This window comes from Arachis hypogaea, chromosome 13 (assembly GCF_003086295.3).
Source record: "Arachis hypogaea cultivar Tifrunner chromosome 13, arahy.Tifrunner.gnm2.J5K5, whole genome shotgun sequence".
In the NCBI taxonomy this organism is placed as follows: domain Eukaryota; kingdom Viridiplantae; phylum Streptophyta; class Magnoliopsida; order Fabales; family Fabaceae; genus Arachis; species Arachis hypogaea.
In genome coordinates this window covers 3,289,549-3,306,704 of record NC_092048.1, presented here as the reverse complement: position 1 = coordinate 3,306,704, position 17,156 = coordinate 3,289,549, and the positions used below count along the sequence as shown (strand labels likewise).

Here is a 17,156-nt window from a genome sequence, read left to right as displayed (position 1 = left end):
ATCTGCTCTACATCCGCGTATCCGATCCACGGATCCGCAGATCTGCATTATAATAATTTAAAAATAAATAAATATATATATATATGTTTGGTATTATATTTACTTATTTGTATGTTTTAGTTAGTAATTATTATTCATATATTGTATTATTTTATTTTTGTTATTTAGAGAGAATTTGATTAAAAATATTTTAGAAATAAATAAGTTTAAAAGTATAAAAAAAATATTTTTATCGAATTTTTTTACATAGAAATATGATTAAAAAGAGAAGGTTTAATTATGCGGATATATCCGATATCCGATCCGCAAATGTGCGGATCGGATCGGATCGGATCCGCCACTAAAAAGTGCGGATATCATATCCGATCCGATGAAAATTGTGCGGATCGGATCGAATTTTCGGCCATATCCGATCCGATCCGCGGACACCCCTAAGGTTGAGTCCTAGTCAAATTTAAATTAGGTTAGAATCTGGATTTGTTTCAGATAGGATTGGATAGATTTTAAGGAAAATACTGGTGTATGTAATCTGTTGAAAAAGTTTGTAAAATTTTATTATTATTGTGATGGAAACTGCATGTAAGTTACATTGCACTAAGTAATACATCTGGGTGTTACTCCTTCTTCTCTACTTCATTTCTGTTTCTGTTATACAGAAGACAAAAATAAAGTGTCTCTCAATTTCATACGAAACAAAAATAAAAATATCTCTTAATTTAAAAAAAAAAACAAAAAAAGATAATATTCTAAAAAATGAGGTTAAGATTCAACTCCCTCCTCTTAACCCCTAATAACCATCACATGATATAATCAAATTCAAAGTTTTTGAAAAAACTATAAGATACAAGCTTGTACATTTTCCTAGTCCTTCACCTCTCCTATCATGGCTAGTTGCCATCACAGGAAGTTCTGTGGTAGCTTCTGCAACCATAACCAAGAGAAGGAGACTTCCACTCAATGATCATGAAGAAAGTTTTGAAGTAGGAAAAACTATGGGTCTTCTGAATTTTGATAAACCATAGCTTTTTATGTGAAGATTTTGGTGTTTTCAAAGGTGATGAAACTTTGTTACCTTTTGTTATAATCTCATTGGGATAGTGGGATGAAAAAAGAAGTGGTTGTATTGATTTTTATAATGAAAAAAGAAAAAAGAAAAAAAAAAGTTTGTGTTTTTCTTTCTCCGTTTTTTCATCAATCTTATTTTGTCATTGTAACACACATACTTTTCAAAATTCGTGTGGCATGTACATTGTTAGACCTCTATACCTGTACATAGAATTTGAAATCTACATGATAGCAAAATTCATAATTAGCCTTATTTAACATTCATTAATTGTCACAACAATTAATGAATGCTAAATAAGACAAATTCTAACTGTATTTGGCATTACCCCTCATATATATTGTTTACTACTATAGCCTCTTGAAGTCAATAGGTAGTACATAAACATTTGTATTTATAATTTAGGTTGAGTTTTAAAATGGATAGATAGCAATAATAATAATGGATTGCAAACTAAAATTGAGGGGTCCAAAATAGCAACTAAAAAAAAAAAAAAAACAGAATTCAAATTGAACAGAGTATTAAGAGTTATGAGTTGACAACTAATTAAGATTACAGTCAGTTTTGTACCACTTACACTAATAACAAAAAAAATGCAAATTAAAGGATAGAATCCAGGCTTGAGGGAAAAATTGTCATAACAACAACAACAATAATTAATAGTTTCACTTAGCTTTAAGCCATTAATTAATTACACTAACAACACTGTCTACCACTTCTTGCATCATCATCATTATCATCTAATTAATCACCTTGAGATGTCACAATTTGAGGTGTATGATCCTACTTGCTCAGCTTCCCAGCTTAACTTAGATGCAACTCTTTCATGTTGTGGGGAATATTCCTACAATTATGATCATCATGTCACCAAATCTTATATATTAATTGCTAGTTAATTGAGGCCAATCATGCATGTATTATGTAGAAATCTACAAGATTCTATTTTTCAAAAAACAAAATTAGTTTTATATATAAATATATAACTATTTTTTTTTTGTGGCTAAATATATAACTATTTGTGTATCCCTTCTATCAACCTAAACTTTTGGAATTAGTAATTTATTAAATTTCATGAAATGATGTCAAAATTTCTGAGTTAAGGGTTTAGAATTTGATGTTATTATATATATTTCTAAAAGAAAGAAATTTTAGTATGAAAAAACAAACATGTTATTGGGAACAATAGGGCCCCCTGTCCTAATCTTCCATCTTCCAAAGAAATTAAAGAACGCATATTAATTAATTGTCACAACAGAAGACATGTTCATTTATTAACATAGTTTTTGAGGGGATTTATTGTCAAAGTTCGTAAGAACATATGTGATGGTTTAGCAAGAGATATTTAACCTTTTTTTTTTGAAAATTTAAGAAAGAAATTAACAATTTAGGAGATTTTTCGATTAATATATGGCTTAAAAAATCTAATTAATATATATTCTAAAAATATAAATTAAAATAATTAAGTTTTATTTTGTATAAAAGTAAAAATTTGATAATTTTTATAAATGTGAGACAATTCTCATATTTTGAGTTAATTTTTTGTCTAAGTTAAAATCCACTTAATTAGAAAAGATCAAATACTTTTATTAAGTACAATATAATTATTTTTTTATGATTATATGATATTTATTAATATTATTTTTTTAATAAATAAATATAATATATAATAATATGATAATATAAACTAATTAGTTAGTTATTAAAATTATAAATAATTACTTTAATATAAACATATAATTAAAAAATTTGTATTATGAAAAAAATAAAATTTTATATAATTATTTAATAATAATTAAATTATAATTTGTTGAGATTTAATTATTTAAAAGTTTTTTTTATTATTTTATATTTTTTATTTACAATAGCATCGAGTCAATAAATTTAATTAGTGATTCACCAATTAAATTAATGAACCAATAAATCAATAATTTTACCAATTTTATTAGAGTTCTAACTACTATGATTTCATGTTTTAGGCTGGTTGAGCAATTTTAAATAATCTTATTTGATTTGAAATATTTTTTATATTATAGAAAATATCTTTTTAAAGATAAAAATTACATCTTCTTAAAAAATTTATAACTATTTTTTTTTTTGGTCAGGTTCCAGGCTAACAGAAAGCCCAGACCACAGAAAACCGGAAACCCCAACCCTATGCACGACCCGGTTTTGGACCCGGCGCTGGATGCATCCTCCTTCCCCAAACTGCAGCTGCTGCTCCTATCTTCACGCCGTTCGTTCCCTGTATCTACTCGCCGGAGCTTTCACTTGGGTCTTCAACATCGTCACTACTATTGGGTCTTCATCATCGTCACTACTACTCTGTCCAACGCTAGTAGAAAGACGTTTATAGGATACGAGCCCAAAAATCCATTTGTTAACCTAGCTCTACTATAATTAAAAAAAAAAAAAAGAAACCTAGCTTTACTCTCATCAAAATGGCATCGGAGGAAGACAAGGCGCTGCCTCTCGTGAATACTGATGACGAGCCGGACTCCCACATGATTAATAAGGTAAGCTTCTACGATGAAATGATGAATAATTTTTTTTTGTTTGAATTTGATTATGGTGCTGTGTGAATTGAAGATGGCAACGGTGGAGTCTGAGATTTCTGAGAAAGAGAAAGAGGAGATACGCCTACTTTATGAGAGAGCAGAAAGAAGAAGGGGGCCCGCCATCAGCTACTTTCCCCGTCGTTCCAACAACCCTCCAAATAAGGTAAGCTTATACTTTCAATTTGATTACGGTGGTGTTAATTGATTAGCCCTAACATGTAACCTAATCTTGATGGCATCGGTGGAGTCTCCTGGTCGAGAAGCAGACCTTGCATTAAATGTGCAGAAACTACGATCAGAACTGATTCACCTCGGCCTATTTGATGAGGAAGCCCCAAGAAGAACATTCCAAAGGAGAAGCCTCCTACATAAGGACCAACAGCAATAGTGTGAATTCATTCCTGAAATAGCTTTCCATTTGTTTCATACCATAGAGTCCTAGATCAATTACATTCAAACTATTTTCTCTAGCTAGTTTATTATTTTTAGTTATGGATTATCATCATATAACAATACATGCTTATTATATTGCTGCTCTCTGGATTCAAATTTACTCACAATATTATATACTATATAATAAAGTGCATTATTTCCGTAAGATAACTATATCAAAACGAAAAACGAAAAACAGGATTGTTCACCTCTCAAAAGAACAGGCTTAATTTGATTTTCGGCCAAAAAGAGCTTGCTGTTAGAGAATGATTTTGTGTTTTGGGACTTACCTTCCCGCCCGGAATTATAGCATTTTGAATGATGATGAAAAATGGACTACCTTATCCTATATAGTTTATATCTAAGTTTTTCTTCTCCGGGCTTGAAGCCCCGTATTAGTACCAAAAAAAAAAAATATACAAATTTGGATGTTAATACCAACAAAATATTTATAGATTTGGATGTTGTATGATGAGAAAGTTACAAAAGCTTAGAAGTTAGAAACAATGTTCTATTCTGAAACGGAGAAGGTTGGTTGTGAAGGCGAGGTGAAGGAGGGTGGTGAGGTATGTTGTTCTAAGGAAGATGGTGTTGGTGGGGCAACACCGGTTTCAATTACAGGTGATGGTGGTAGTTTGAAGTGTTCTGTTGTTTCTATGGAGAAGCCATTTTGGAGGTTTACTAGGTCTCTACTAAAGAGAAAGTTGGAAGATGATGTTAGTGGCGCAAAGGTTGGGAATGATAAGGTAAATAACAATGCCGAAGCTGTTGAAGTTGGTGATGATGTCAAGCAGGAAATTGAAGATGGTGCATTGGTTGCTGTGTCCAAGGCTAGTACTAAGAGGTGCCCAACAAGTCTGAAGGAGCTTCTAGCCACAGGGATTCTTGAGGGTGTGGCAGTGAATTATGCTCACAGTGTGAAGGCGTTGGCTGATTTTCCTTCTTATCGCATAGGCTCTCTTTTGAGATATGAGTATTGCTGTTGAAAATGCGAGTGTCTGAATTTGAGAAATTTGCAGGCAAGCAAGGCTGGATAAGCAGGGCTTCGGGGAGTGATTAATGGTGATGGGATTGTGTGCAATTGTGAAGATTGCCATGGTGTTGAGGTAAGTAAAAATGAAGATACACTTTATGTTACTGTATAGTCTAAAATATTGTGTGTCAGTTCCTTTGTTTTTTGTGGAACTAGGTTGTGACTCCCACCTTGTTTAAGCTTCATGCTAGTCGTTTAAACAAGTGCCCCCCGAGTATATATACCTTGAGAATGGGAGTACTCTTCGTGATGTCATGAATGCATGTTTGGATGTACCATTAGAAACCTTGGAAGAAGTTGTCCAAAAAGTCATTGGAGGAGGCTTCACCATAAAGAAATCTACCTTTTGTTTTAACTGCAGAGGTTTGAGATTCACTTGTTTGATTTCCTGTACTTTGTTGACGTGCTTGCAAGCTTATTCCAGTCAGGCTAACAAGTAACACTATTTTATCATTGTACATTTGAAGATGCCAATGTTGTGTCGAGACTATTCTGCAATTCATGCATGGAGTCGAAGGAATGCCCTCCTAACCTCCCCACTCAAACAACCGACACCAGCAATTGCAATGTTTCACTTGCAGTTCAATCCAGGTACTAGTTGTTTGCTTGATGATCATAATTAGTATATCATGGAATACTATAACAATTCAAGAAAGAAAAGCATGACATTTGTTGGATAGCAAGGCATTTTTTTTAAGTCATTGTTATATGTAATATAGGTAAGGCCATCGTCAGAATTTACCGAGCATTTCTTTTCTGTATACTAGCCGGATGACAAGTTTGGTTTCAGGCATTCATACATTGGTGATTTATTTGAGTATCATTTGTATAAATGTATTTGCATGTCACTCCTACAGACGTATTACAAAACTGATTGGAATTTCTTTGCCTCAATGTAGTCATATGATTATATAACATGAACTTTTTTACCATTGCAGATCCCAGGAACCCATTGTGGTTCAAAGTCAATAAACAATGGAATGAAGCACAGCACATCTCGTGATAAGAGTGATGGAAAAGTAACTAAGAAGTAAGCATTTGTGTTCTGTTGGAAAGTGCAATTTTTGTGTATGAATTAAATATTATTTTTATTTGTTTCAACATGTATTTTTCTCTCTTATACGTGAATTTTGAAAGGGATCTACGCTTGCATAAGTTGATCTTTGAAGCAGATGTGTTGCCAGATGGAACAGAAGTAGCATACTATGTTCACGGAAAGGTTGCATTGATAGTGACTCGTCTTTATTTTCCTATTTTTATAAATTATTGTTCTTCTGAATGTGCTTTTCTTGTGTTGGCAGCGACTATTGGATGGTTACAAGCGGGGTTTTGGAATAGTTTGTAGCTGCTGTGACAAAGAGTTACTTCTTCTTATGTAGTGTAATTGTCCTATATATTTGGTTTCAACTAGACATTTGACACTTCCTTTTGAAATACAAAATAAAAATGAATGAGCAGATTAGCCCCTCCCAGTTTGAAGCTCCTGCCGGTTGGGCATCACGTAGGAAACCATTAGTTCTGTTGTTCAAACTCTATTATTGGATTAAGTTATTATCTCCATGCATTTGGCTTTACATTACAAGGCTTGTCGGTATTCATTGCCTCTTTTCATTCGGCCAAAAAGAGCTTGCTGTTATTTATAATTTAGGTAGCAATATATATATATTGAATCTATAGTAATATATTTTTTCACAGGTTAATATATGTATTATTTTTTTTACCAATTTTGAAATAATAGTAGTACATTACATTGTTTTATAATTTATTGAGTTTTATTATAGATAGCATTATAATGATTCAAACTAATTATAAATGAATGAAAAAAAAATAAATGAAAGATATTAAAAGTTGACAATGATTAAAATTACAGTCAGTTTTGTAAATTACATAATAAAGAAAAAAATGCAAATTAAAATAGAATCCAGTTGAGGAAATTAGTCATAACAAAACAATAAATCAACAATAATTAATAGTTTCATTACTTTAAGCATTATTATTACAGTAAAAATTTACATTTTGATATCATATATCATTAATTATATTGAAGTCAATTTGATGTATGATCTACTTGTCAATTAACTTAGATAACTTTCATGTGTAATATTTACAATTAGAATCATGTACTTTATATATTAATTTTATTAATAAGCAATCATATTATTATGTAAATTCGTTCTATTTGAAAAAAAATGAATTTTAATTTTATATAATATATAATATTTTGTATTTTTTTATCATTAAATTTTAATTAGTAATTTAATAAATTTTATGAAATGATATCAAATTTTTTTTATTAAAGTTTAGAATTTGACGTTGTTATATATATTTCAAAAGAAAAAATTTCAGTATAAGATAATAACAAAGAAAAATTCTATACAAATATACGTAAAAAAAAAGAATCTTCTATAAAAAAAACATGTTAAAATATAATTATTTATATATTTTTTATATTAATTTAAGTTTTTATGACAAATAATTTCTCGAAGACATTTATATTATATATTATATATAATAACCTCCATCTTTTTGACAAGTCTTTTGTGAAGGCAATAGATTATGTCAGCTTTGGCTAATGAAGTTCTTCACAGCTTTTCAATGAAAGACAATAACGAATTGTAGTATCATCTACATTAGCAACCACTTGCAATAATTAAATAATGTTACAAAAATTATTATATTTTCCTCAATAAACAATAATATATAAATAAGAATAATAACTAGGATACATTAAACAAGTACAATATTCTAATTTGTTTCTTTTTCTATGTTGTCATATCAATCAGTTATGAATAAGAATACTCAATTATGCCTTATCACATAAAAAAAATAATTGATTTAATTTTTTTTTTTTTTTATTTTATCTAAATATAATTATTTTTTTTCATTAACTTATTAATATTAATTTTATATGAGACATATTTTTTTATTTAATTACCTATTTATATAACTTGAAATAATGGACATAATAATAAAAACATATAATTATAATTATATATTTAAATATTTAATCAATATATAATTTATTTATTTTAATTAATAGATAAGATAATGTATTTGAACTAAAATTAGCAACTGAAAAAAAAAAAAAACAGAATTCAAATTGAACAGAGTATAAGAGTTGTGAGTGACAACTGATTAAAATTACAGTCAGTTTTGTAACACTTACACTAATAACCAAGAAAAAAAATGCAAATTAAAGGATAGAATCCAGGCTTGAGGGAAAATTAGTCATAACAACAACAACAAATCAACAATAATTAATAGTTTCACTTAGCTTTAAGCCATTAATTAATTACAGTAACAACACTGTCTACCACTTCTTGCATCATCATCATCATCATCTAATTAATCACCTTGAGATGTCACAATTTGAGGTGTATGATCCTACTTGCTCAGCTTCCCAGCTTAACTTAGATGCAACTCTTTCATGTTGTGGGGAATATTCCTACAATTACGACCATCATGTCACCAAATCTTATATATTAATTTCTAGTTAATTGAAGCCAATCATGCATGTATTATGTAGAAATCTACAAGATTCTATTTTGCAAAAAAAAAATGAATTTTTAATTTTATATATATATATATAACTATTTGTGTATTTCTTTTTATCGACTTAAACTTTTAGATTTAGTAATTTAATAAATTTTATGAAATGATATCCAAATTTTTTTTATTTAAAGGTTTAGAATTTGACGTTGTTATATATATTTCCAAAAGAAAGAAATTTCAGTATAAGATAAATAACAAAAGAAAGAATTCTATACAAAATATACGTAAAACAAAAAGAATCTTCTATAAAAAAAACATGTTAAAAATATAATTATTTATATATTTTTTTATATTAATTTAAGTTTTTATGACAAATAATTTGCTCGAAGACAATTTATATTATATATTACTATATAACTAACCTCCATCTTTTTGACAAGCTCTTTTGGTGAAGGGGCAGATACGATTATGTGGCGAGCTTTGGGGCTAATGAAGCCTTCTTCCACAGCTTTGTCAATGAAAGACAATAACGAATTGTAGTATCCATCTACATTCAGCAACCCCACCTTGCAATAATTAAATAATGTTACAAAAATTATTATATTTTTCCTCAATAAAACAAGTAATATATAAATAAGAATAATAAGCTAGGGATACATTAAACAAGTACAATAATTCTTGAATTTAAAAGTTTCAATTTAGTTCTTACTGGTTTGTCATGGATTCCAAGCTGAGCCCAGGTTATGACCTCAAGAAGCTCCTCAAGAGTTCCATAGCCACCTTCATGCACATAAAAACAAATATAAAATTCGAGTTTGAAGTTGGTGGGTTTTTTTTTTTTTGAAGTTGGTGGTTTAATACAACAAAAAAGTGGAAAACTTGGGCCCTAATTTTTTTCTTAACTTGGGCCCTAGTTTTTTCTTAACTTGGGCCTGTATAAGAGGGACATGGCCCATTTTCCTTTTATTTAATTTACGTCATGATATAGTATAACTGGATGATATTTCAATTTTTGCCCAATAAATAAATAAATAAATAATATATAATCTTGAATGTCATATTTTTTTCTTAACATATATCTACAAATTTCATTTAAGGCTTTATTATTAATCAATATATTATATATATATAAAATAAAATTTTAACTTTTGATATTTATTTAAACGAACGAGTAAATTGATCATTCGATATCCGAATTCGTACCAACCTGGTAAAGCAATGAAGGCATCAGAATGCTTAGCCATCTCTGCCTTTCTTTGATGCATGCCTGCCACTGCTTTTACTTCCCCCACTGTCTCTCCAGTAATCTTGAGGGAGAAAAAAATATATCAACTAAGTGAACCCAAATTATTACTAAAATATTTGGAAAGAGCTTTTTATCACGTTGGAGAAATAAAAGGCTACATTATACAAATATTCTCTGACTTCAGCATCGTATTTATATGGTATCTAGTATATGTTAATATTGTATTTTATAAAATATAAGAATTCGACTGGTCTTATTACTAAGATAGTAATAAAAATAAATTAATAATTAACTCATAAATAATTAAGGTAGGATAGGATAGGAATCTAATAATGAGATTATTGTAGTAAATAATAGATTTATTTAGGGTAAAGTACTAAATTAGTCCTTTAAGATTTAAAGTGTCCTATTTGAATTTAAAAAAGTTTCATTTAGTTTTAATTTAATCTCATCGTGAGGTCAAAGTTAAATAATTAACTAAATGTCCTACATGACAGCAGTACAAGAACAAGGTCGATAATCTGGAGAATAAATACAAGCTTCAGAAGCATAAAATCAACTGTGGATGCATCAATACATTTATTTATTATTCTCTTTAGTTTTATAGAAAATATTTCATTTAAATTATAAAAAATGATAAATAAAAGTATTGATACATCCACGATTGATTTTGTGCCTCTGGAACTTTTACTTATTCCCCATATTATCGATTTTGTTCTTGTACTGCTGTTATGTAGGACATTTCGTTAATTATTTAACTTTGACCTCACGGTGGAACTACATTGAAGCTAAATAAAACTTTTTTGGATTCAAATAGTACACTTTAAACTTTAAGGACCAAAACAGGATTATGTCCAAACGTAGGAGACTAATTTAATACTTTACCCGATCTATTTATTATGTGATGGTAATACCGAAGAATATAATTGAATAAGATAAATAAATTTATATTTTGTTTTGTTAAATTTACCTTTTTTTCTTTAACGAAATCCAACAATAAAACAAATTTTTGAAAATTTAATCAATAAAATTTCATATATTTAAAAATTAAGAAATAATAAATCTAAAATTTATGTTCACTAATTTAATTATTTATTCAAACTTATACATAACAAATATCATCATGTAACATAAAATTTAGAAAACTAATGTATATATATATGATGTAATTTACCCTAAATTAAATGGATGAGATGTCATATATATTATGAATGCAACCTATAACACAACTTTTCTTTTGTATTTTTTCTTTTTTTGGATGATTGTACCAAGAATTTGTGGCATGTGTGAGAATGAGCATTTGCAAGAATGCATGGATAGGAATGGTGGATGAGTAATGATGAGTGGTCCAGAAAGTGGGTTCAATTGGAAATCATATACATAACAACAAAATCATTGTTTTTTCTTGGGAAAAGAAATAAAAGAACAAGAAAACCCCAATTGGTAATTGTTTTATTACCTATGATACACGGACACTGACACGGATACGGGACACGACACGACACGGGACACGTCGACACGCGAATTTTAAAATCTTACATGATACGAGGACACGTATACATATTAAATATAAAGTATTTTTTAGATAAACCGTAATGATATTTTAATATTTTATTGATATTAAAATATAAATTAATTTTTTAAATTATTTTTAATATCTTATTTTAATTATATCAAGTATTTAAAATATTTTTTATTTTAATAAATAATAATATATACTATATGTAACTTTATTTTAAGAATATATATTAAGAATAAGACTGGACACGCTGACACGTAATGGTATTTAGGTGTGTCCAAATGTGTTCAGAGAAGAATTTTTATTTTTTATTGAGACACGGTTTGAACACAGCAGACACACGTGTCGGACGAGTGTCGGTGAGTGCCGTGTTCGAAATGTGTCCAACACGCAGACACGGCAACTATAGAGGTACATAAACACTAAATTATAATTGAAATATATAACATTTTTATTTTATCTATATTAATATTTTCACATTAAAAAAAACATTTATCGATGAATATTATATGGATGATGATAAGGATATGGTGGATCAAATAAAACAAGGCATAGGCATAAAAGAGAATCTAAAGAAGGGTATATGGAAGATGGGAAGAAGGGCCAAAATTGTTCAGAAGGGAAATGACCCCAGATTGCCAGGTGTATTGATTGTTAAGTCTATAAAGCATAAAGAGGTCCTTTAAAATGTGAAATAAAATGCTATAAATTAAATACTAATCTAGGATTATCAAATAAGCTAGTCTGATTTGTCTAAATTTATAGATTATACGGGTTAATTTATTTATTTTTTTCTGTAGGTTTTAATATTTAGGTTTAATTCGTTTATGATCAGTCCGATGTATTATACTATAAGATTTAAGTATTATTAAATTATTTATGGTCATATTCAATATATATGTCTGATTTATTGAAAAAAATAGATTACTAAAATTGGTTAATAACTATTTTAGAATTAATACAATTAATACTAAATTAAAAAAATAAACAATACATAACTCATTATTTTTTTATTAGTCAAATTATTATAATTTAAATTAATTTTAATAAAATAACTTAAAATTTTAATTTTAATTTTATTAGATGAATGACATAAGTAATTATACTTGTTTAACCTATTTTACAATCTTACACCAAAATCCTACTTGAAAATACATGGGAAAAAAAAAAAACTAGATAAGAGGGACAAAGTGCAAAATCCATAGACAAACAGGGATAACAAAAGTGAGGTTGGAATTGAAAAGAGGAACCAGCATGGTTGGGAAAATAATAATAAAAAATTAATATTGTGGTAGAGGAAGGAAAAGTGAAATAAGTGAGATAGTTCTCTCTGTCTCTTTGGTTTGTTTGTTTTCTTTTTAAGGTAAATTATACTTCTTGAGTTTTTGTTTCTAAAGTTTGACAAAAATTTAAAAAATATTTTTAAGTTTTATTTTGTGTTAATTTTGTTCCAAAAGTTTATATTGGTTTTAAATTTTTTGAAAATTTAGCCGTCGATAATATATTTGATACAAATCGAAAATTTTTGGGACAAAATTGAAACAAAATAAAACTTAGAGGCATTTTTAAAATTTTTATCAAATTTCAGAGATAAAAAATATACTTTATTTTTTTTTTTTTTTTATATTTTTTTACTTGCAATGATGATTTGATGAAATATGAATCCAAAACAATCTTTAACATTACCTCTCTTGGCATGAGTGTCTTGGGAATAACTCTGCAGAAGACAATATCATGACAAAAAAAAAAAATTAATTCATATTATTATAACAACATATATTCAACATATATATACATAATCCTAATGCAAATTTATAATAAATTAAAAAAAAAAATAAAGAAATAATTCTTACCCAATAACATGGCGACCTCCATCATAAACAGCCTGAGAAACCAATCCCATCAAGCCAATGCTGCCTCCTCCATAAACCAAATCAATATTTCTTGACACCTTTTTTAAGATAACCAAACAGAACCCAGAAAGCTGGTGAATAATTAATATTTATATATGTATATAACAATATATTAACTATATTATAATAGCCTTTCACACTTTATATATTCTCCTCTATCACCAACTACACTATACTATAATTTTATGAAGGTGTGAAACACATGATGAGTAGTTTCGTGATATAATTATTTACATGTTTTTTATTTTTATTAAATTAAACTTTTAATTAAAATGAGTAGTTTCGTGATACGATATTCATGTAAAATAAACTAAAAAAAAATTATACACAATTATATTTTAATATATACTTTTTCTTATCAACTTAAAATTTTTTAAAATACATAGGTTCATAACATTAACATGAAATATTATGTAGATGAAATGTGGATGAAAAATGATGGATGAAGGAACGAAGAAACTTATCAACGGACACCAAGAAAAGGTTGAACCAAACCAAGAATACAAAAAAAAATATAAAAAGAATATATAAAAACATAATTAAAAGGGAATTCAATTTGACACTTCTGAAATATTGCATGTAAATACTCAATTCCCAAGAAAAGAAGACATCAAAAGAAAAGAGTATATTATATTTTAGAAAGAATTTCAAGTATACCGAGAATACTGTGTTTTAACCGTTGATTTATCCGAATTATGAAAAATATATATAATATATATTAATTAAAATTAATGGTTAAAATAATTGGAATACCGGTGTTCCTCGATACACTTGAAAATTTTCTTATATTTTATTACAATATAAATATAATACAATAATAATAATAATAAAATTTATTTAATTAATTTAATTAATTACCAGTTCTTTGCCAAGGTCAATAGCAGCATCCTTATAGCTACTCTTGTTCCCAGGGCTACTACCACAAAACACACATACCCTCTTGAACCTTGATTCTTCTTCTTCTTCTTCTTCTTCTTCTAGTTGTTGTTCTTGTTCTTCTTTTTCTTCTCTCTTCATCATCTCACACTTGATTCTCTTGCCTTCTTACTTTGCATATATTATAATATATATACTATATATGTTGAAGTAGTAGTAGTAGTAGTAGTGTTTCATTTCATATGATGAGGCTATATATGTAAGAAGGGTATGTAATAAGGGGTGTATCCTATTGTGGAACATAACATAACATAAGATAAACCATATTAATTATATGTTAATCACATCATCATGACCAGAATAGGGTTGTGTGTAGAGAGAAGAGAAAGAGAAGAAGCATTTGATCCATACATAAACGTGTGTTTGTTTTTTACTTTACCTATGGACTATGGTCCCCTATACCATAAAAAGAAATTAATACAATTTAAATAAAAAAGGCACTAGTTTCCGTGGTCCTATGTATTTCAAGATGACAATAACATCATTATTATGCGTTTTTGTTGAATTGGGAACACAAACATGAATGCTGTCCTGTGATCTCTCTCTCTCTCTCTCTCTCTCTCTCTCTCTCTCTCTACATATTTATTAGTTTATTTTTTATTATATGTTTAATAAATTGAAAGATTATAGTGGATTCAAGTTTGTTCTGTATTTGTGTAAATTTGTGTAATTTTTTTTCTTTTTATTTATCTTATGAAGTCATAAGAATTTTAATATTATATTATGATATTATTTTAAAACAAATTTAAATCGATAAAAAAGAAATATTGAATATAATCATATCTCTAATACTAGTGTAAAACTTCAATTTTATTATTGATTATTATTATTTAGATACTTAAATCAATACGTTAATTATAAATGAAATTCAACAAGAATAGAGTTGAGATTATCCAAAAGCAAATTTCTTATCAAGCTAATAATCTCAATCAAGTGAGAACATAGTAACATATACACGCACCCAAACATTTTGTCCTTTTATTGTTGTTCTATGAATTAAATTATGAATATCTTTTTAGAAGGTAAAGAAAGTAACTAGAACACACTAAAACGGTAAGCGTAAAATCTGAGATTTTAGGTGTAGTAATATATAGGGTTAAATACGATTTTAGTTCCTAACGTAAATGTCAAAAATTTATTTTGTTTTTTATCTTTTTTTTTTTTCGCTACAAAATGGTCCCGAATATTTTAGTTTGTTTTAAAATTATTCTTTTTATAAAATTTTTTATTTTTATTACAAATTATTCCTAACTAAAAAAATTATAAAATAAAATAAAAAAGAAAAAAGAAAGAAAGGAAACCAGGAAGGGAAAAGAAAGAGAAGGGGGAGGGTGAAAAAGAGCGGGGGAAAGAGAGTCGGGGGGAAGGTAGCGCCGCCGCCGTCGTTGCTGCTTTGTCGCCGTTTTCGTCATAATTTGCAGCGTCGCCACCACTGCCGCAGTCTTTTCCACGCGATCCGCCACTACCACCACATCTCTCCTCCTCTCGCGATTCGCAGTTTATCGTCGTAGCCCCTTCTACTTTCACCACTGCCGCAGCTCTTTTTTCTTTAATTTTTTGTTTTTGTTTTTGTTTTTGGTTTTGCTTTTGTTGTTGCTTTGATTTCATTATCCATTGTTGTTGTTGGTGTTGTTCTTCTAGTTATTGTTATTTCATTGTTGTTGTTTCATTGTTTTTGTTTTCTACTTTTGTATTCTGCTTCTGTTTTTGCATTTTGAAAAAGATGGGGGAAAAATATTTTCATTCGAAAGACGATTTTTAAATAAACTGAAACCTTTGAAATCATTTTCTAACGAAAAAAATTAAAAACGAAATAAATTTTCAATCCCTACATTAGAGACAAAAATCGTACTTAACCATAATATACAATATATACTATATAGTCCTTTTTGACACCCACATAGGAATTCAGACATATAATATACATTGATCGTCATAGAGTTGGGACCTGCTTTCTTATTTAAAATTATTCCTTTTCTCTTATTGCAGTTATTTTAAACTGTTAATATGGTTTTCAATACTAGTAATTAAGACTACATACAAAAACTAGTTGAAAGTCTTACAAATTTGGACCTACTAGAATTTGGGTTTAATTATTACATTGATTACTATAATTTTATTAAATTTATAATTAATTTTTTATATTTTTAAATTAGATTTTTATATTGTTTTTAATTTTGTAATTAAATTTTTTTAGTATAAATAATATTAAAATTAATTGAATATTTTTTCACAAATTGAATGTATTCATAATTAAAAACTTAATTAAATATTTGATTACATATTTTTTAAAAAAATATTCTGTTAATTACAAAATTAAAAATAATATAAAAATTTAACTAAAAAAATATAAAAATCTAATTACAAATTTGATAAAACTATAAAGACTAAAAGAATAATTAAACTTAGAATTTCCAACATAGGGTATAATAATATAAAGAATTTTTGTGATGATCTCGTGGAACCCATTTTTTTTTTCTTTTTGTTGAAATCTAAATTCAGGTTGAGAGAAAAATGTACTTTAAAAAAAATGTATATGAACAAAATTATTCTATTATGCAAAGTAAAAACATTTTTTTTAATTTATCAAATATATATTTACAGAACTGTTCATAAATATAATTAATTTTATTTTGATTATGCATCATTGTAATTAAAAAGTAATAATGGACCAATATATGTATTAGCAATTAATAATCTCATCATGAAGGAAACCCTTTAGCAAATGAAAGCACATGGTTCTTGCTTTGACTCTGCCATTTCTATTATTGTGTGTGAGTAGTGTTGGAATCTTCATATCATATGGGTTGACTTTCAAACAAAACATGTCCAACTTTATCACATTGGATTCATTTTTGATATCCAACAAAACATGTCCACTCACCAAATCCAATCATTCTTCCTCTCCGACTCTCTTAAAGAGCTAGGGGTGAGAACGGATAGTGGGTATTTAATTATCCGTCTGAA

General features: G+C 27.9%; 2 protein-coding genes across 6 annotated transcripts; one reads left to right on the top strand and one right to left on the bottom strand.

Annotated features, from left to right (window-relative positions):
* Nucleotides 1-3,170: 3,170 nt before the first annotated feature.
* LOC112736490 (uncharacterized) lies at nucleotides 3,171-6,657 on the top strand. 5 transcript variants are annotated; one of them, XM_072213028.1, is made up of 9 exons: nucleotides 3,354-3,576; nucleotides 3,650-3,781; nucleotides 3,866-4,005; nucleotides 5,070-5,156; nucleotides 5,240-5,446; nucleotides 5,551-5,674; nucleotides 6,022-6,113; nucleotides 6,221-6,302; nucleotides 6,385-6,657. In XM_072213028.1, coding segments are annotated over exons 1-4 (348 nt in total). In that variant the 5' UTR covers nucleotides 3,354-3,501; the 3' UTR covers nucleotides 5,071-5,156; nucleotides 5,240-5,446; nucleotides 5,551-5,674; nucleotides 6,022-6,113; nucleotides 6,221-6,302; nucleotides 6,385-6,657. The 5 variants fall into 5 exon arrangements, with proteins under 5 accessions (XP_072069126.1, XP_072069128.1, XP_072069129.1 ...); XM_072213027.1 differs by having other exon boundaries at nucleotides 3,188-3,576; nucleotides 3,866-5,156; XM_072213029.1 differs by lacking the exon at nucleotides 3,866-4,005.
* A 1,520-nt stretch (nucleotides 6,658-8,177) lies between these two features.
* Nucleotides 8,178-14,820, bottom strand: LOC112736485 (cytokinin riboside 5'-monophosphate phosphoribohydrolase LOG1). The gene is made up of 7 exons (XM_025785968.2): nucleotides 14,112-14,820; nucleotides 13,194-13,291; nucleotides 13,027-13,057; nucleotides 9,783-9,882; nucleotides 9,285-9,355; nucleotides 8,998-9,141; nucleotides 8,178-8,528 (listed from the first exon to the last, which is right to left on the bottom strand). Exons 1-7 carry the CDS (start codon nucleotides 14,271-14,273, stop codon nucleotides 8,433-8,435), a joined length of 702 nt encoding a protein of 233 aa, XP_025641753.1. The 5' UTR covers nucleotides 14,274-14,820; the 3' UTR covers nucleotides 8,178-8,432.
* Nucleotides 14,821-17,156: the final 2,336 nt, after the last annotated feature.

Excerpts from the sequence above, each read along its gene's own strand:
- LOC112736485 (XM_025785968.2), bottom strand. The coding sequence starts at position 14,273 with ATGATGAAGAGAGAAGAAAAAGAAGAACAAGAACAACAACTAGAAGAA. Across the intron at positions 13,292-14,111 it reads TTGACCTTGGCAAAGAACTG|GTGTCAAGAAATATTGATTT; the intron begins GTAATTAATTAA and ends ATCTTAAAAAAG. Across the intron at positions 9,883-13,026 it reads AGACACTCATGCCAAGAGAG|ATTACTGGAGAGACAGTGGG; the intron begins GTAATGTTAAAG and ends TTCTCCCTCAAG.
- LOC112736490 (XM_072213025.1), top strand. The coding sequence starts at position 4,557 with ATGTTCTATTCTGAAACGGAGAAGGTTGGTTGTGAAGGCGAGGTGAAG.